The following is a 21549-nucleotide window of genomic DNA, read 5'->3' as shown; positions in this document are numbered from 1 at the left end:
AAAACCGCGTCTGTCTTTATGAAGAAATCATGCCGCATGGTAATCATCCAGCTGATTGTTCTTGAACAAATGTTCTTCGATCTTATCGTTGGAGGAAGCACAACCTTGAGTATAACATTCATAGGGTAAATGTATTTATTTTAGGATCAATCTAGGATTTAAAATATGCAAAAAGGTAACTTTTTAAATGTAGATTGTAATAATCGATTTTTTTTTATGTTTTAAATCGACATTTCAAGTAAAGAACAAATTCAACATAGATATTTGACCCTAAATCAATGGTCGAATTTCTACCGAGTGCTGCATTTCTCACAATCCGTGGTCTGGAAAGTTCGTGGCGCCGCGCAACCCGGCTGACTTCTAAGGCGGCCCGCACTCACGCGTGTGGCTCAATCATCGCAAGCACCGAACCGAGTTTAGCGCCAGCCAAGGCGCCTCGACTGAAAGAAGGTAGCTTCTAGACCTTCCGAATGGAGAACTATAAGTTCGGAAATGGAAAAAGGTACCCACTTATTTTTCCACTTGAAAAATCTAGTAATATGCACTCATTTAACCACTGTTGAAGTAGAGTTCCGGAGCAATGTGTTTTGATTTTTATTTTTTTTTATCAGTTGAATGATTTATTTCGTTTGGTGTTCCGATTGTATAAAATCACATATTGGGAGAAATAAGTGATTTTTATTTAAGAAAAACCTCAAGAAAAAGGTACAACGGTGATTCACTAAACTGAAATCTGTAACAACTGATTCGGTGAAATTTACTTAATTCCGTGATTATTGTTGGCCGATGACATAAACGTTTCCATACTTCTGTGATTTTTCCGCTAGATAGTAACAGCTGTTAATTTTATCAATCGTTTAGATTACTCATACTTAATACTAAATATAATGTTCAAATCTGCTTCTATCATACTGTATTCCAAAACATGAATCAAACCCAATTTGTTTGATAAGCCCCGTTACTGTAGCATTTTATTGATGTGTGGTAATGGGGACATGCCATGCCGGGTGCCTCCGCGGTTGATTTCAAAGTTGCCGGTTGTGTTCGATTGTTGGTGCTCACACTTGAATACTCACCCCATTACCCATATTTTTTAAATAGGTAAATAGATGTTATCGAAAGGAAAGGAAAAAAAGCACAAAGCGATGTGCTGGCAAAACAGTTTTCATTCACTAAGCTTTCGAGTGCACCGTGATGATTGAACTCGTTTGCAAAATTTTCGGTAAATTTACACCTGTTATTTATATATTCATATCGATACAATTGATAAGCAAAGGATGTTTTGTGAAGATAGTGTTTTCTGTAACGGTACTGTACTCTAGATTGCATGCTAGTAATTCTACCGTTGAAGTCCAATGCTCGGTAACAAAAGACTTCAACAGAAGGCTAATGACGAACCTTTCAAATATAAAGTGAACATTTAGGCGTTTTCTTCAAGATGAAATCCGAACTGATTCCTACCAACATTTGTAATAAAAAATCCACAACCAAATCCAATCTACAAATATAAAGTTATTTCTTCTGAAATTTAAAATGTTGTGGTCGTCGTTAGAACTATACATGCGAACAGTATTTTCTAAGCCTTTTTGATAAGTGATTTAGGTTGCAATGGAGCTTCATGTCCTGTAAAAAAGTTGTACACTAAAAATTAAATGTCACGTAATTTGTGTTTCGACCTGTTAAATTACGGTAAATGTCCTGCTCCTTTTTGTTACAGGACATTTGCGTAATTTTTCAGGAAATAATTTTTGATGTGTAGGTATAGATAAAAATTCTTTAGATAGCCCTCACCGTGGCGCAGAGGATAGCGTTCAAGTCTCATGTTAACTTATGAGATCGAATCCAGGTTACGGCATGCATAGTACTATGTTGAAAGTTGTTTGCTTAGTACCGTCAACTGGGGCATCATGCAACACTTTTCAACATTAAAAGTTTTAAGGTAGATGGGAAATCAAATTGACGTAGAAAGAAAAATTATTGGTTCCACCAGTTATTTTTAAACTTACAAAAACATGCGATTTTCACCCTATTAATAAAAAGGATAAACAGCAACAAGCTTGGTTTTTAATGGAAAATCAAACGAAAACGTATAGTTTTTGATATATTTGTGATGTCATTATATACGCATAAAGCACCTACTGCAGTAATTTGTGGTTTTGTACGACTCAAATTTTACATGTTTTTTGGTCAAAAATGTTTGAAAAGAAAAAACATTAGGGCGTTGCATACATTTAGGGGTAAAAAATACTTAAAAAAATGTTACTAGCTGAAATCATAAAAATTCATATTTGGATGGATGAAATTTTGAAATTGACAAACGCGTGATGCAAAACATCCATATTTCAGTTTATGGAAATGAGATTCAAAAGGTGAATCTTTGATTTGCATTTTGATGCATTTTAGCCCAGACTGGTAGCTGAATTACTAACATATTTGTTTTAAAACAAAAATGGTGATGTTTCGAAAAATAGTTTTACACCAACAGTGTTGGTATAGGATAATGAAATCAAAATAAAGTTTGTAGGTGATCTTTAAACAAAATAGTTATAATGAGTAAAAATTTTTTTTTATGAAAATCAAATACTATAAAAACCTATCTCACACGATATGAGAAACTATATCATTATCATTTTGTTATTATTTAATGATAACTTTATTACATTAAATAAAAATAAAAAATTTAATTATTGTTGTGGTATACAAATGTAGCATCCACCCCTGCTGTTGCAAGATGACCCGTTTGACGGTATTAAGTTAAAAGAATTTCTTCGATGAAACGTTAAATTTCATTGCTATCTTATTTGTGGTTTTTGAAAACGATGTTTGTTGAAATTTTCAACATGAAAACATCATTTGTTAACCAAAAATGATTTTTTATTTTATTCTATTTCATCCATCAGACAATCAGGTAATAAAAATTGTCAGTTATCGGCAACAGTGCATTTTATCACAGAGAAATTTTATTAAACAAAACAAATACATAGCTTCAGTTAGACATCTCTAAGCCTATTTCTAATGCTTTTGGTATGCTTCTGTATAATGACATCCTGGGGAAGGTATGTAAGTGAAGTTTATATTAGCAACAACATTTTTAATAAGGGATACGACATCTGCCGTCTAGGAAAACTCGACAGAAATAATTGTTCCGAATTTTAAATTTTTATAAAACCAAAAAAAAATGTTTTATAAAAAACCATACTTTGGACTTATGTCTCTTTAATTTTGTTTATGTGTTAATTGGTGATTTGAATTTTTCATTCTGGAATTTGTCAAAGTATTATACTAAAAATAGTTTTATACATTTAGTTTCAAGCAATCGAAAGGTAAATAATTTCCAACAAAAAGATTATCAACTTACAGTTATAAAAATCACTGTCATGCTCGCCAATTGGTCATACTTCAAATTTTTCACCGTTTTATTTTTTTTTATTATTAAAATATAACTAATGTTATTTAGATTTTCAACTATCAGCTTTGAATTTAAAAGTCTACATTTTGGCTATCGCTTTCGAGTCTCAAAACTGATTATGAACATTTAACTTAATTTAGATGCACTCTGGTCAAGGAATTCAAACTTTATTTTTTCTGAATTTAATTTATACACTACAGCAACCTTTTGAAGCAATGGGCCACTTTTAATATGAAATTCTCTCGGCGGGCCGCACTAGAAATAAAATTTAGTTAATAACAGTTTGCAGAATTTAATGTATTTTTTAGTTACATCACTAAAACCGGATCATTTTTCAATAATTAAAATGTTTTTAAAGATTTTAAATGTTTAGCGAAGATTCTATTTTTACAAAAAGCAAACATCATTTGCTTCCCTTTCATTTATTAAAAAACGGGTGACGTCCTCTGACACCAGATACCAGCTCAGTTTAGCAACACGTTTAAAATTTTGGAGTTTTCTCTCTTCACTTCCTCGCTCCGAAAAATTTTTGGGGCTGGCTAGTAAAACTATCAAAATGAGCGTGGCGAACTCATTAAAAACGAAAATTTTTCAAAAGTCTTTCGAAGGTTCGTAAAAAGATTTGAACCGTTTTCTGAAAAAAAAATCCTTTTTTTTTTGTTCGAACCGATGAGATGGTATTTTTCGTCAACACTTCCATTGAAAAGTTTCATGGAGCTTAACTATAGCGAATTTTTCCTGTGCCCATTTTCGAAAAAGTTTTCTTTACAATTTATTTAATTTTTTTGGTAAAGCCTCCTTTTTTCTATGAACGGTTTTTTTTTTATAATTTGAAGTTCCGTATGAAATCATTGCCTTGAGATGGTGAGCATGGTTTCAAATTCATGAAAAATTCATAATTTCAAAGATTTTAAACCAGATTTGTCAATGTTACGTTTAACATTTTTGATTCAAGGATTTTTTTTTTACAAATTTCATAAATTTTCTTAGTTTAATTCAGATATCTATGGTATGGGATTTCTAAGGCTGAACCGTGGAAATCTTGGGAATGTGGACTAGGTTAAAAAATTAGTTTTTTAATTTACGTACTCTTTTGACAAAACTGTAAAATACAAATACTTATTTACTCAATGATAAACTTTCTCAAAGACCGCGAGTAATTTTGAATTCTGAGAAAAAACATATGGATGTTTTTTTTTAAATTTTTTTCAATCCTGCATAAAAAAGGAATTAAGACGAAATTTTATAGAAAAATTCTACTAAATTAAATCTTTGATATTTTTAAAATCGTAAGTCAAATAATTTCGCAGTCTTCAACTAACTTCGCTTAAAATCACTCGAGAAAAAAAACTAAGTTGTTGAATGAATTAAAATTTGAATATTCAATGACCTTATTTAATGATGTCAGAAGAAGTTTAATCTTATTTTTTTTAATTTCTATAAATTGTAAGTAGAATTCAATTTTTGAAAGCTTTGATACAAGAATATTTGGGCAGTATCTGAGCCCCTGACTGAATGAAAGGGAGTAAATTATTGAAAGTCAGCTTTTGATTTTTATGGAGGTTTATTGGTTTATCATTTATGAAAGATCGATTTCACTTAAAACTGATCAATTTAAAAACTTCCACACGCAAGTGATATTCAAGATCTGTTAATTTTTTTTTTGAATTCTGGACATCAAAATCTTATAAAATTAGTTATTGAATCATAGGCACCAAAAATGCAGCCCTCCTGTGTAATTGTTCCAAACTTTTTTGGTTGAATCACAGAATTACAGATGTTATTGTAAATAGTCGAGAAATCGGAATTTCTGAGTCAAGTCGATAAGAAATCTATAATCGTTCACCCAGTCTTTACTATAAAACTTTCCTTACTTCCGTCTATAATCAAGAACAAAAATATTTCACTTGTTCATACAATTTTAACTTTGCTTGAAAGACTTTACCAAATATTACGTTTTTCCAATAAATAATATTCCTTATTTGATTTTGATCACCGCATCTACTTATGATCTTTTTCGATTGATGTTTCTCGGTGATTTTGTAGAGGAAAATAAGGCTGTTTTTTTAGTTTATAACATTAATTAATTATTGTAAACTTTTTTTTCTCGAAATACAGTTTTTTTTCTGATGATGGCCGAATATAGGTAGTCCGAAAACGTTTAAAAACAACCTAATTTTCCTCTACAAAATCATCGAGAAACATCAATCGAAAAAGATCATAATAAATAATATTGCATCCATGCCTTCATAAGAATTCAATGAAAAGCTGAAATCCTACAAAAAAGTCAACAATCTGGATAATTATGGAACAGATGCAACTGGAATTTTTGCTTTTTTGATTTTTTTTTTACATATTTTTGGTTAGTTGTGACTGGTATTTTATGATAATTAACAAAAACAGAAAAAAAAAAAAATTTGAAACTTGCTTCGCGGGCCGCACAAATATGTCTCGAGGGCCGCATGCGGACCGCGGGCCGCGGGCCGCGGGTTGAAAGGTCTGAAATTTTTTTTTAATGTTGAATCGGGCGCTGAATCTGAAATATTAAAAAAATCTCGGTAGAACAGTTTTTAAGTTATGGCGCATAAATGGAATTACAGAATAAAAAAAGTAACGGTGCTGTTAACCAAATATTTTGGATTTCTCAACATAAAATTGAAATATGTTTTTTTACATATTGAAGGCGAATAAATTTGATATCGATCATTTAAACTTCATTTTTGCGTATTATTAACTGTATTGACGATATTTGTGAAGTTATGATCGAAAAAAAGGGTGGAAAACGCAATTTTTTGGGGAATTTAAAAAATCTTATTTTCTATGGACCTAAGTTTTTTAATTTAAAACAAGGATTTCTAGTGGTTATTTATTAAAAACGGTTTAAAATTGTAGAAGTTATATGTACGTCTTCACTTGCTGCCAGCCAACGTTTTCGTCAACTGTGCGGATTTCAGTGGCTAGAATTCGCCGATTGAGATTCGTCGATTCAGATTGAGATAAAAATTGAACGATTGAGAAAACGAAAAAAAAAGATGAAACCCTAGAGATAATAGTTAGTTATTTTACTATATATTTTGTAAAGCCAGTTTGAATGGGACACCAAAGTTATTCAACGAAAAATCAACAGTATAATTTTTACTAACCTCATTTACGCGGCCCTTAAATGTTTCTGCTCCAATAGCTTTAACAATTCCCATAAAACGTATAATCCCGTTAAAAGTCCGAACAAACGGGATCAGCCGAAATAACATAAAAAGACTAAATCAACAAAACATCTTAATTTATCACGAAGCGGCATCTAAAGAGTAGGCCACGAACTCGAAGCTTCACGCTAACGTGAACACCCTCAGATAATATTTACGCCTACTGCCTTCTGCCAACTTTTTTTTTACTAGGCTACCAGATGTTACCGTTTATAGCTGGTCAGTGATTTATTGTCCGTCTTTCTTTTTGGGGTTGGTCGAAGCCAACTTAGATCCAAACATTTGGTGAAATATCAGTTTCAGAGCACCTGTATCCGTGGTCCAAACAGCCGGTTTAGACCCAAATTCCAACCCGAGCAACCGCATTGGTGATTCATTATACCAGTTTCAACTCAACTTTTTCTAGAGCTGGTATAAGGATTGATCCAAAACTGATGAGATTTGGATCCAATTTGACGCAGTTCTAAACCGTTTGACAGTTAATGGAACACAAGTGCAGTTGCCAGTTTTTTCATTGGATCGGATCTTATTTCTTTGGTTCAATTCTTGTATAAATTAGACCCAAGAATAGACCACGAATACAGATGTCCTCAGAAATAGGAATCCTAAATTTTCAACTGTCAGTTTCCACGAAGCTCGTCCTAAACTTCAAAAATCAACGTCACATGCCTACCGCCACACACCTTAACCGAATTAGCGAAAGGCATCCAGCAGCAGCAGGTTTATTTTGCAATTGTCATATTTTTTCCGTCTTCGCTCATCATGAATGACTTAAATACACAACCCAGACGACGACGATGACGACAAGTCTGACTCAATGCAAAGTGGACCTGTTTTCGATTATGCAACGTCTTGCTTGCATACCGATCATCGTTCACGTTGTTTTGTTTTCTTTTTCATTGATATAATTCGTTTTACCTCTTTATCTTCTTTCGATCGGTGGCGACGCGTCTCCGGGACGTCTCTCCGGCCCAGTTTTGTTCACGAGTGACGTGAGAGACTATCTAGTTTTTTTCAACCGGCTTAGGGCCACGCCCAAGTCAAGGACGGTCACTTTCCGTCTTCCGCTTTGGGACTTTCCTTCCGTCAAACATTCACTTTCACTTAACTTATTTTTAAAATCAAAGCTAACGCATCACGAACATCAGTATAGCTGCTCTTCAACCGGTTCGAAAAACGCCTAAATGTATACCTTTCCCTTATTTTCTTCTCCCAAACAGACAATCGACCGGTTCAAAATGCCTCCAAAGGCTTTCTTCGTGGCAGACGGTTGGCCGCAAAAGTTTCTCCTACTCGCTGTAATGTTCCTGATCTGCGTTCTGGACTGCCATGAATCGACGGCACAATATGTCAATGTAGCCCAGCGCCGGATGATACTGGGACCTTCACCTGTACACATGGTCTATCACTCGATTCCACTTCCGGTGCGGCCCCGATATGCCCGACGTGGTGATAACGACTATCTGGCGTACAACATCCACAAGACGATCAGCCCCCGGGACATCAACAGGCAGCTGGTGGACGGCCAAACGGCCCGAAAGGCCATGGTCGACGTGCAGCAAACCATCGCCGAGGTGCAGCGGCTGCTGGCCGCCGATCCGTCGCTTCCGCGATTGACCAAGTAAGTGTTGCTGTTGATCTGTCTACCAGTTAGTGTAAAATGAAAAACTTTGAGTACAATTTCACAAATTGAATTTTTGAATAGGGTTTAAAACTTTCAAATTTCTAATTTTTTTAAGACATGTAAGTCATGTTCAGGACTAAATCCTCGATGATATTTACAGTGCCGTTGACAAAAAGCAACTGTCAGTTTTGCCGACTTTAGATTTTCCGAAAGCATTCGAAAGAGATTTGCATGTCAAACTTCTCAAAAACGGATCTGTTTTCCCCGCATCATACAATGTTTCTAATTCACCATTGCTGAAAGTTCATCGAATTCGTTGAAAGCTTAACGAATCTTGGAGTAATGTTTCAATACAATTTGCAGTGGATATCATAACATTCTTGGGAATAAAATATTTTTTTTCCAAGCTTCTTGTGTAAAAGCAAGTCCAAGGTTAGTTTCGATACCACCACAGGAAGTGCTTTACTCAAATTAAGCGGGATGGCTTCCCGGAAGATATGTTTTAGGCTTGTGCGATAGCAAATGGTTATTAAAAAACGGGTCGGGGAAAATGTTCCCTTTCAGGTATGAATCGGTTTGACACATTCCTCCGTGACGTGAACTCACTTTTCCGGACTTTTCAGAATTGTTATCATCCTAGAAGTCAACCAATTTACTGGAGAATGAAAAAAAAAAAAAATAGTAGCGAACGGTCGCAAATTAAATTTTGTTTGAAATGTGTATGATTTGGTTATTAAAAACCTTATGTTTTTGTGTTGTGCTCGATTACTTTTGTGACGTGAATTCACGCTAGACTTGATCATTTTTTTTCTTTAGTACATCACCTTGATTTCCTGTTCCTCCCAAGGAAATAGTATATCAATATCTTAGAACAAGTTGTAAATGAATTAATTACCCACAATTTGGTATACGTAGCTTTCTGATTCAACAACAACAAACTTTAAAGCTGTGACGTGAATTCCCTCAGTTCAAACACAACAGGGTTGTGAACTGAATTAACAGAGAACCAGAGTTCGGACTGGAGCTCCAAGCGTGTGTAAGGACCAACCGTGAATTCAAATGATTTAACGTCTTTTTTTTCAACTCAGCTAAGAGTCACTAGGTGTCGTTACTGGTACTCATTTTTTTCCATTTTTTTCAGAAAATCAATCAGAATTTCAGAAAATAGTGCTTTCAAGTATTCAAAACCTAATCTTTTTCCAGTCACCCAACCATGAGCATGAAGAAACGTAAATCTGTTTTAGTCGACATAAAAATTACAACATCAAGAAAAAATTGTAAAAAGTATTTTTATTTATATCTATTCAATTATGAATACAAATTTGAATGTATAATTTTGATCAATGTTTTATTTTCCAACAAATTGTATCTCGGTATCATAGGTAAAAAACAATTCGGTGTTGTGTGGTATCTGGCCTTCGTCTATATTACGTCTATAAAATTTGTCCACTGAAGAGGAGCAAAAGCCATAGTAGCTCGAAACGTCTGGACAACTGGTAAAAACGTTTTTATTTTCTAAAACTCGCCGAAAAACGTCGATTAGATAGCAAAAAATTCATCGCGGCGATAAAACAAATATCAACATTATATAGGATTTTTGTTCTTGTCTATCGCATTGGAAACGCCCAACTTTAGGTGGGCCAAGATATTTTGCAAATTGGTTGCGTTTGTGTGACTTATTTATGTTTCATCTAAAATGAACACTCATCTGTGAATCAGTGCGGATAAAATTTTGCTAAATTTCTTCAAAATCCAGACAAAGCATCATAAACTGGATGTAAAACAGTTGATAACAACATGTCTGCTGGATTTCCTATGATCAGATATTCATAACATTGAACATCTAGTAAAACATCATTAGGGTTTGGAAACTGATCGGAAACAGCTTATAGCTATTAATCGGACGTTAAACTACCACTAAACGAGACAACATTGCCAATAGAAAAATATTTCGTTTTAAAAGTGAATTGATGAAGTTTCTATCTTTATTTTGCTGCTTTTTCTTCACCCCAAAAATAAGAAAACTAGCTGAACTCTGTTTTGGTGTGATCTGGAAGTAAATTTTGGGTTATTTATGTTCCGAGTGTTCTCAAATGTTGACAAACAAAATCGACAACAGTGGGTCGATTCACGACGAGGTAATTCCCTTTTGTGATGACAGTTTGCAACGTTTGTGACGTCCTGTTTGCAAAATTTTACGAACGAGAAATGGGGTGCGGTGAAATTTTTCGTGTATCTCCACGGCCAAGAAATTTAAATCAAAACTCATTTTGAGAATAGCAAAAAACCAAGTCCCAATTTGTGAACTAAATTTTACATCGGATAGCTTAACTTTTAAGTTTAAATCCATTTTTTTCCAATATTTCTGTTTTTAGCTGAATTTACTAACGAAATTATTGATATTTCATTATTTGATACTATAAAAATCTAATTTCTTAACAAATAATTTCCTTTTTAATTTTTTTTATCTCAATATTGAGCTGGAAAATATTGCTAAAAACGTGTAACATTAAATGAGGACCCGAATGTTTGCTTCGCTTCCTCAGCGTGTATAATTGGGAAATAAAGAATAGTCCACAGCATGTTGAATCTAAAAAAAAAAGTAGACGAGGGTTGGATGCGGTGGTTGGGGCGAAACGCAGCCGAAATTTGACAGCTTGCTGTTGGCTTCTCTGCTGGCTTGTTGGGATGCCAGGTGCTCTGATTTTTTGTAAACACGTCGCATGATGTAGCCTCGACTGCCGCTTCGATGGTGAACACCTTGAGTCCGACCTTGATGCCATCGATCGGAGAAGTAACATCCGGTTTAGGATTTTCGTTGTTTGGTCCACCCTTAAAAGATCCTTCCTATTATTAGGTCAGTCACAGCTATTTCGGAGCATCCGAGTGTATTGTAATTTATGATACAAAAAATGTTTCAAATAATATAAATTCATTGAACTCTCAAATCATTTCTTTATTTCCGGAAGTTTAGTTAAAATAAAATAAACTAAACCCAAATGTGATTTTAAATTTTTTATCTTTGGTGTTAGACATGCACAGACATAGGGGAGATGAGGGCATAACGAGCACCCAGGGCATAATAAGCACTCCTTTTTTCTACATAAGTACGTATTTTCTTAAACAAATTTTCATAAGAACTTGTTTCGTACTACCTATAGTATTAATTTTTCACCAAAAAAGAAATATCCTTTTCATCTTTACAGAAATATTAAATAATAACCAGCTAGGTTCTCAAGTGACAAAATATTATAATTTTGAGCACCACCAAATAAGCATTTATGGCCTTTAAATCACCTTGATCTGAAATGTAAGCACTGCAACATGATCTACACATTGTTTCTCAATTTTCAACATCATAAAATTTTAGATTTTTCACTTTAATCAATTTTAAAACGCTTTTTTACTTTAATTTGTTCACTAGAGGCGAACAGAGCACTTTCAATGAAGGCATATTGAGCATTTTCTGCCATATAAACTTGCAGCGAATTCAACTGAATAATAGAGCTACAGCTTGACTTCTTTCGTCTGTTGATTTGGTCTATTGGTAAGGTGTCAGAGAGGTAATCAGTAAGCTCGAGTTCGATTCCTGTTCGAGGGGATTTTTTTTTGCACATACCATTCATGATTGATTTTTTTTATTGTTACATTATACGGCTAATAGCATCAAAGCATCATCCGTTAAACAAAACACCGGAAACATAATGTATGAGCATGTATTCATTCTTTGAATTCTACAAACAGACCTAGATTATTTTGTCATTGCTTTGTTTGATGAATCTATGCCTAGTCTTCCGAAAATCAATCATTTTCACCGAGTCATGCTTGACTACATTCAGAGCCAAAAAATCAAAGCAGTCAAATTTTCCTTCTTCAACCAAATCATACAAACAATCATGCATGACAACGACGCTTCCGTATTTGAAACACTTTTACGATACATGATGAGGTAAAAAAGGACGCAGACTTTCAGCAACGAACGTCTCTATGCTGATTTCTTTCCCTTGACGACTTTCAACCTTTAGGATCATAACTGATATGTATCAGTTCTGAGCGATCTATGTAGGCTATCAGATGATTTTTTATTTTTCGCTTTGCCTAGAAGGACAAAAACATGACTAGGTAACCGTAATGAACTGTCCAGCATGTGCTAAAGCTTTTTTGAACATGTGGTCCTGGCATTTATTCAGAATTTTCTTTTTTGAAAGATTAATGATCGTCTATCAATAACGAGCATTATCAACAATGATGCGAGGATAGACGTTCGGAAATGATTGAGGGAGCGACGTTCAAAATGTATCACCAAGTATGTCGATCACCGTCGATTAGCCACGTGACGAATAGCAACGGTAGCCTCCGATGGGGCATGGTATATCTTCTTGTATCAAGTTAGTGTTGATTTTCGACATATATTCAATGGGTACTATTACCACGTGCTTATCACAGCACTCGGAGGAAGCATCATTCTAGCTAGAAACCATTCCTGATTGCTTTTCTTGAGCGATTTTCCGACCATTGTCTATGCCTCACCTTTCAGTGCAATCATGATCATGAATGATAAATGAAAAAAAAAAACCCCCCGTCCAGGAATCGAACTCGAGCTTACTGATTACCTCTCCGACATCTAACCAATAGGCCAAATCGTCAGACGATGCAAGTTAAACTGTAGCTCTATTACTTAGTTGACTTCATCGAGTCGAATTCGCTGCTAGATTCCTCGGCAGAAAACGCTCATTATGCCTTCATTAATGGTGCTCATACTGCCTCGGGGGGTTTCTCATTATGCCTCTACAGTGACTGGTTTTCAGTTTTCGGCAAACATTTTTAAAATGCATTTTTAAACGTGTTTATCTACTTTTTCAAGTTTCATTCAATCCATAGACTATTTGAGTGTCTGAACACGAAACAATCATGTAATTCACATATTACAGCTGTTCTCTATGGTTGAATAAGCGTTTTCCTTAAGGTGGCCATTATGCCCCCATCTCCCCTATTTCTCTTTTAATCTGCAGCTCTATCAACTGTAGTTGCAAATTATCAGCAGCATTTTCAGGAGCAAGCGAAAATGGAGATACAAACAACGAAAATTCTTGCTCGTATGAATTGAAGTCACGAAAACGGCTTTGGAATGCATCTAGTAACGATTCTTGGTGAAGTACGTACAGTTGCGTTCAAAAAAGAATGAAATCGCATTAAGCTGCGCACCCACTTCCAACTTTGACAAGCTGCCATTTCTCTCTCGGTTTATATTGTTTCATGGAAATTTCACACAATCTAGTTCAACTATCCAACTAACACTCCACAAAATTTGAAGTCTTTTCAATGACGAGAAACAAAGATACAGCTTTTCCCGTAGAAAAGAGAAATTTGGAATTGCTTCACTAAATTTACTGTATCTTTGACAGTTTTCATCGAAAAATCTTGAAATTTGGCGCTAAGATGTAAAAATGTTTGATCTAATATCAGGCCAAGTTTTGTCAGAATCGATGAACGTGATCAAAAATGGTGCCGGGTTGAAGATGAGGTTCATTATCGCTCAGCAGACGATTTCATTCTTTTTTGGACGGATGTTTGTAAGGAACAATCGTAATCTATGTATTCTTGGTTTTTTCTTCCACAAAATCAACATTTATTACAAAGAATGTTGTTAATTGATAGAAACATTATCCTTGCTGTGTTAAGAAATAGAAATGGTTCCAACAGTGCTGGTATTTAAACAAAAGAGCGAATAGAATATTCGCTTTAATTGTGGATCAAATTTGTTTATCAGCATAATTAGCAGGTCATTTCTGAAACTCTGTTTTTCTTATTTTGAACCCTGTAAAAATATTTACTCTTTCGAAGCAAAGTACGAATGAAGTTTTTAGCAATTTACAACATTCTTTTTGATAACTTTTGGTTCTGTGAAAGTAAAAACTAAGAATACATGGATTACGATGTTTTCCATACAAACATCCGTCCAAAAAAGAATGAAATCGTCTGCTGAGCGATAATGAACCTCATTTTCAATCCGGCACCATTTTTGATCACGTTCATTGATTTTGATGAAACTTGGCCTGATATGAGATCAAACATTTTTACATCTTTGGACCAAATTTCAAGAGTTTTCCAATGAAAATTGTCAAAGATACAGCAAATTTAGTGAAGCAATTCCAAATTTCCCTTTTTTACGGGAAAAGCTGTATCTTTGTTTTTCGTTATTGAAAAGGCTTCAAATTTTGTGGAGTGTTAGTTGGATAGTTGAACTAGATTGTGTGAAATTTCCATGAAAAAATATAAACCGAGAGAGAAATGGAAGCTTGTCATAGTTTGAAGTGGGTACGCAGCTTCATGCGATTTCATTCTTTTTTGAACGCAACTGTATTTACCAAATGATGCAGCATCATTTGATCTTTTCAGTTCTTGACACGGCAAGGTTTTCTTTGGAAATTTGGTTGATCCATAACCGTAACTTCGCTTGAAAGTTGTTTACATCATCACCTAGATCAGGCAAATAGAAAAATAAAACCCTTTTTGAAAAGATTTGTAATCGTTTATAATAAAAATTCGTGCCAGAACCAAACAAAATCAACAAAGCTGTTGTTTAATATATGAGGCATGCACAGTTTGGTGAAACTTGTAAACTTATCCAATGCGAAACTCTCTCAACGACTTAAAAAAAGTTTTAAGAATGGTCATTCTTATGAAACAAAATTTGATGCCTGCTTACTGGTCGGTGATTTAATCAGATCAAATTAACATTTGAGCGCTTTTTTTGTTTTTTTCTTCTGTTTGCCACCCTTGGATTATCACAAGCAGTTATGATATATTTTTTTATTTTCCTTGAAGTTTTAAGTTCAAATCTTGCAGGTGGCCTGTGAGATCAACGGCAAATGCCAAATCTTGAACCCAGTCGTCTGCTTGAAAATGTTCAACAGGTTCACCTTTCATTTCCATAAATAATTATATTTCCTCTCGTAGCAAAAAAAAAATCTTTTTGATATATTGTGGCAGGAAAGCCAGCGTACTTCTGTGTAGTAGGGAACACAATCAAATTCATGTCCAATGTCTTCCAAAATTGTCGAAAATTGGCAATGATTCAAGTCACGGGAACGGAAAAAAAATTATTTTTTTTCAATGAAAAATGTTGATATTCACGCTTACGTACATCTTCAATTTAAAAAACATCACAATATGTCTGTTGTTTCTTCGGTAAATAAAAAATAATAGAACCAAAATACTTGGAAGATATTTATGTTGTTTACACTATGAATGTTTACACACAATCTTACACGGAAGCGGGAATCACATCAAACTGTGGTTCAAAGCAACAATGCTACGCGTGTTTTTCTGGGAGGAAATATGAACATCGAAAAAAATTTGCAATAAGTTGAAAACGATGCATTCAACTTTTTTTTGTAGAGAAATGAATCCAACTGTGTTAGATGAAATTTCAGGAGCTCGATAAGATGAAAATCGATGTCGAAAACCATGCGAAAAAAATTCGCCTTGTCTCCCGGTAGGACTTGAACCCACATCTTGCGCCTTTCCGGAGCTCTTGTATTAACATTCTACTACAGGAGACAACCTGGCGTATGAATATTATACTGGTTGAGTGTGAATGTCTATCGGAATAGAGGGAATTGTTCTCTCATTTGATCATCATCATTTTTCGTGGTCTATTTCTATTCCCATCATTTCATCTTACGGTAGTTGGACTCAAGTTTGAACATTTTTAAGCACGGCAAGATTTCTCTACAAAAAAAAAGTTCCGCTGACTGAATGTTTGAGTCAAGACCCATCTCTGGGTCGCAGTTTAAAAAAAGTTACATTCAACTTTAGTTTTTTTGCAGTAATATTTTACATAAAAATCAGTGGTATTTTTTAGTGACAATTTAAGACGGGGCTACGCGGGCCGCATTGACCAAGGCCGCGGGCCGCATGCGGCCCGCAAACCCCCAGTTTGACATACCTGACCTATATGAATGAAAATAATAATTCTTGAGGCGTCTTTTCATTAATATTTTCAAAGCTTAAGTATTTATATTCAATCAAGTACTATAATCAACCTGTTAACTTTTATTAAGCAGTATGAGTCGAAAGAAAAAGACCGGGGACTGTTGTTCTTCTCTGTTTTGATCTGCCTGCTTTAAAAGCGGCTATTGGATTTTCGAAACCTTCATTTCAGTAGGTACATACATCTAGTATTTCTTCTCAAATCCTGATAATCCTATTTCAATTCTTTCAATGTATTCCATGTGTGTTCAATGAAAGTTGGTCGAAACAGGTTGAAATAGGTCGAAACCAAAGGGCTGAAAGAGAAGCAAATTTCCGAACTGACATTTCAGTACCGCACTGACGTTTTGGTACCAAAATGCCATTGAAATCAAAGGGAACTTGACGTTCTGGTTCCAAAAAGTCAGTACGGTCCGTTTGTATGTGATTTGACAGTTGCTTCAGTCCTTTGGTCGAAACAAATAGGAATGGATTTTGACAGTTGGTAATCTGTCTCTTTACGCGTGTGTTTATTTTCTTACAAGTCAGAAGAAATTTTTATTAAACTTAGGCCAGAACAGTTAGAAATGGATCCATATTCTCAACTGCATTCCGGTCAGTTGTTGAGATGTACTTTCCGGTAAGTTCTTTAGAATAATTTCTCGTTTAACAATAACGTAATTACAGCTACAGCTGCGGTAAATCGATTCAATTTTTGCATTTTTTGTTGGCAGGAACAATTTCGGAGACTTTGGTTACATATCAAGCCAAGTGAACCAACTTCCTCCAATACCGAAGACTTCCAGAAATCTGGCAGTCCCTGTGGGAACGGGAAAAATAGCATCAGAAAAGCTGGAAAAACCTTTTGAGGCAGAAGGTTTCAGAGATGCTGATTTTACGGAACGGGAGCCCGAAAATCTTTGGAGCTATCGGAATCTGCTGTAAGAAGTGCAGTTTTTAATAATAATTCATTATTGTATTCAAAATTTAAATTTAAATTACTTTTTTTTAAAGCATTTTTAATTTCCAGAAATATGATAAAAAAAGAAATCTCTATCTGATTTATTTGAATCTCTGCATAGTCGAACGGACGAATTTATTTCAACAACAGAATAGTGAAATGCCGCCTGAAAAGTTATTTTTAGTGTCCTGGAAAATGTGAGGTGAAAAATTTAAATAAATTAGAGAAAACCAGAAAAAGGGGATTTTTTTTTCATTTACTGGAAAATTGTACTACCACAATGTTAACACTAGTAATACTAGCTAACATCAGAAGTACCACTAGAGTTGAAGGCAACAGTTTATTACAAACGAGCAGCTGGTGAAGCCACCAAAGCAGTTGTACTGAAAACCGTTACCACTGCCACGGCTGGTGCTAAACCGATGTTGATGTTGGATCAGACCATGGATACGACGTTGGCAGTCATTGAAGTTCCCGTCAATTCGGTTCCGAAAAAAGGAGAGGATGAGCACGCTCCAACAGAAAAGGAACCGGTAGTATATTAAGTATTGATGATATGATTAACTCTTTGCCAATATAGGAGAAAATCCTCAGATGAATAAGTCAAAATATCTATTCAAAAGGTAAAATTCCTAAAATATTGCTGATTTTTTTAAAAAATTATTTCAATAGTGAGTCTATTGAAATAATTTTTAAAAAAAATTTAAGTAAAACATGCTGAGTATCTTGGTAGCCAGATAACGCCTGATGGTGGTACCAGGAAAGACATCGAAACCCGGATCAGAAAGGCCCGATTTGCGTTTTCGAGTCTCCGAAACAACTGGCGGTCACGCCAGATCTCTCTACGAACAAAAATCCGAATCTTCAACTCAAACATCAAATCCGTATTGCTGTACGGGTGTGAAACTTGGTGCACATATGCGGTAACGACGCGAAAACTGCAAGTATTTGTAAACCGCTGCCTGCGGAATATCATCCGCGCTTGGTGGCCTGGCAACTGGATCTCGAATGAGGAACTACATCGCCGGTGTCATCAAAAGGCGCTAGAAATCGAGATTCGGGAACGTAAGTGGAAATGGATTGGGCACACGCTGCAAAAAGATGAAAACGAGATTTGCAGAGAGGCGCTAGATTGGAACCCAGAAGGTCATCGAAGAAGAGGCAGACCCAGAAACTCGTGGCGGCAAAGCCTAGCCGCTGAAATCCGAACTGTCGACGAGAATCTTGACTGGGACCAAGTGAAGACGCTGGCCTACGTGGTCTTTGCTGGATCGGTTTCGACTAGTTTCGATCGATTTCAACTTGCTCCGTTGAACAACGACCAGACCTGTTTCGACCAAAACATTCGAACAAAGACCACTTGACAGAAACTAGTCGAAACCAATCGCTACTTACGATTGAACGAAGCTTCCATTCATCTGAACGACACTCGAAGTCGACTGCCTGCCCGTCCGCACGCATCCCTTTTAAAATTCCAATAGTCCGATTCAAATTCTTCAAGTAAACGTTTAGAAATTCCCATTGTCCTGTTTGAATCCACACAAACGACTGCCTGATTCCTGTGCGCACGATTTTTTTTTGAGAATTCTAACTGTCCGATCCCGATCGAGCCGATCCATCAAAATTCCAATTCATCAGGTGCACTTAGAGCAAGTCCAATGGTGTTGGGAAAAAGTGGTAGGAATTTTGACGTCTGTAGCACAGATGGGAATTTTTCTATCGTGAAATATAGACCAAAAAGGTTGGCCGTCCACCGGTGTGATAGAATACGAAGGTATAAAATTGAAAGCAACCAGCGATGCCAAGAGAATTTGCTTTTCAGTAATTTTACTGACTTTTTGTATTTTGAATTCACCGTTTGAAATTTGAAATCAAATTTATTTTACTTGATCATTAACTTGAAATAGTAGTGCCAATATGAAAATCTTATAATTTAGATGTATGAATAAGTATTGTTTAAGTTATAATGCATCCCAATATTAAACTGTATTCTGCAGAATTAGGAGTTTTGTATTGGAGGGCATTTGATTACACGAGTTGATAAAGTTTTTGAACTCTTTCTAAAACTTTCATTTTCAAAGTGATTATTAAGTAAGTGACAAATAAAAAGTATAGATATTTCAGACACAAGCTGAATTTTACTCCCGATACGACGCCTTACGTTTGATATGATTGACACTTGTCGAATCAACAGCGAGGGTTCCGTTTTCTAAAGATGATGGATCCATTAAAGACGGCGTTCCGAACTTGTTACCGGACATTCCGACGGAATATTTTTTTCAAATAAAAAAGCGAAACAATTTCCTACTCCCGAAAACCGCTCAAACAAAACATACAAGTAGAATTCATTTATTCACCCAGCTATCTGGCATCTCTGCGCCTCAAAATGTATTCGATTGGCAAGGACATGAAAAAAAATGGCTGTAAGTTTTAAAGAGTTGATTAACTTCATTGCAATTCGTATCAATTTAAGTGATAAAAGATTAAAAAAAAAAGAAAATATCACTTTATGTTTAAATCCTGAAATTGCTCAATTTCCTTTATTTTCCTCTCAACTGAGGTTTTGAGCATAAGATAGATGGCAGCACCTAAGCGTTTCATGCACGAATACTGTATTGCAACGCCGACTCTATCACTCGGTTCGGTGTTGCAAAATATCGTGTTTTTCTATCACCCTCAGCCAAAAAGTGTTATACGATACAAATTTTGCAGCGCGAAACTGTTCGAATATCAGATTTTCCCAACACCGGTGTACGGCAAATGTGTTGTGATGTGTTGTAAACCTTCGAAATTTCCAACTCCATCTCAACCAGTGAACTTGCTCTTATATGAATTCCTATTGGCCAATTTTATGCAACCAAACGGCTGCCTGTCTAAAAAAGCAGCCAGGATCGATCTATGCAGAATCAGTATGAAAATAAACAACCATCTTCTATGAAGCTCAGGTAGAGTAGTAAGCAAGGACACTCAACTGGTAGGATGGGATGGGATTAGAAAATTGTTGAGTTCGATTCCCATTTTTTATGGCTATCTCTTTTTGCATACAAATCCAATAACATTTTTACTTTATCTATCCTATCTGGATAAGTTATAATTTTGTTGAGGTAGATAGATGGCGAAATATGTGGATTGCAACTGTAGTGCTCGGACCAACCATTGACCTGTTGGTGTGGATCGGGTTTTCACGCCACTTGCACTAACTTGCAAAGGTCGGGTTCGAAGCTGGTCAATCATAACGTTAATTTTCAATTTAAATGTGATGTTGTATTTCGGATAAGAAAAAGGTTCCAAATATCGGTTCGATCGGAAGCGATGTAGATGCGTTAGCAAACACATCGTTATTGAATGAAAAGATTCAGAACGACATTCCTAACCAAATTAATCCTAAGATGGATATTGTTGTAACACAGATAAGAAACGACATGCAAAAAATGTTGGAACAAAAAGTCGATGATTTATTTTTTTTTCCTTTTTTATTTATGTTATTGATGACCAAATAAAATCTTGGTTTGAAAAAAGCGATAATTTGGGGCCAGGAAACAGAAAAAGAGTTTTCTACCAGGAATACTAATTCCGAATCGGGTCTCAATCCAAAAAAGAAAACATTTGTATTGAATGATAAAAATGATGAACCTTTGCAAATTGATGCTGATAATAATGAGTTGGATGATGAAGTTTTCAGTAAAAATTCAACTTTATCGTACGCGGCAGTAGTTAAAAGAAAATTATCCTATAGGAATAAATCAAGAACAAGTAATCGTAAAGCTCGTCCGATTATTGTGATAAAACCTACGCAATCTTCTCAGCAGTGTGAGGATACACGTGAGTTTTTTAAACAAAAGTTGAACCCCAAAATTCACAAAGTTAAAAATTTCAGAAATGGGAAAGATGGCTCTATTATTGTAGAGTGTACAACAAATGAAAATATTGAATCAGTTAAAGATGGAACAGACAAGGATCTTGGAAATGAATACAGCGCTTTTAATTCCCCCTCCAGCAAGACCAAGGGTTAAAATTATGAGAATGAGTGAAAAATATTCGCCCGAAAAGTTCATTGAGATACTTAAGGATCAAAATGATCTAACAATTGACTTTGTGACACCGGCGATGTAGTTCCTCATTCGAGATCCAGTTGCCAGGTCATCAAGCGCGGATGATATTCCGCAGGCAGCGGTTTACAAATACTTGCAGTTTTCGCGTCGTCACCGCATATGTGCACCAAGTTTCACACCCGTACAGCAATACGGATTTGACGTTTGAATTGAAGATTCGGATCTTTGTTCGTAGAGAGATCTGACATGAGCGCCAGCTGTTTCGGAGACTCGCAAACGCCAATCGGGCTTTTCTGATCCGGGTTTCGATGTCTTTCTTGGTACCA

At 35.4% G+C, this 21549-nt stretch overlaps 1 protein-coding gene across 4 annotated transcripts in view; it reads left to right on the top strand.

Annotated features, from left to right (window-relative positions):
* Window positions 1-21549, top strand: part of LOC129755470 (uncharacterized protein DDB_G0284459-like) — a 131037-nt gene that overhangs the window by 90329 nt on the left and 19159 nt on the right. For all 4 annotated transcript variants that reach the window (XM_055751983.1, XM_055751981.1, XM_055751985.1 and 1 more), the window contains one exon: window positions 7833-8233. In XM_055751983.1, the coding sequence (XP_055607958.1) occupies window positions 7833-8233 (401 nt within the window). The remainder of the gene's footprint in view (window positions 1-7832; window positions 8234-21549) is intronic.

The sequence above is a fragment of the Uranotaenia lowii genome, chromosome 3, assembly GCF_029784155.1.
Source record: "Uranotaenia lowii strain MFRU-FL chromosome 3, ASM2978415v1, whole genome shotgun sequence".
NCBI lineage: Eukaryota > Metazoa > Arthropoda > Insecta > Diptera > Culicidae > Uranotaenia > Uranotaenia lowii.
Note: the sequence above shows the minus strand (reverse complement) of the source record. Positions and strands in the feature narration are given on the sequence as shown.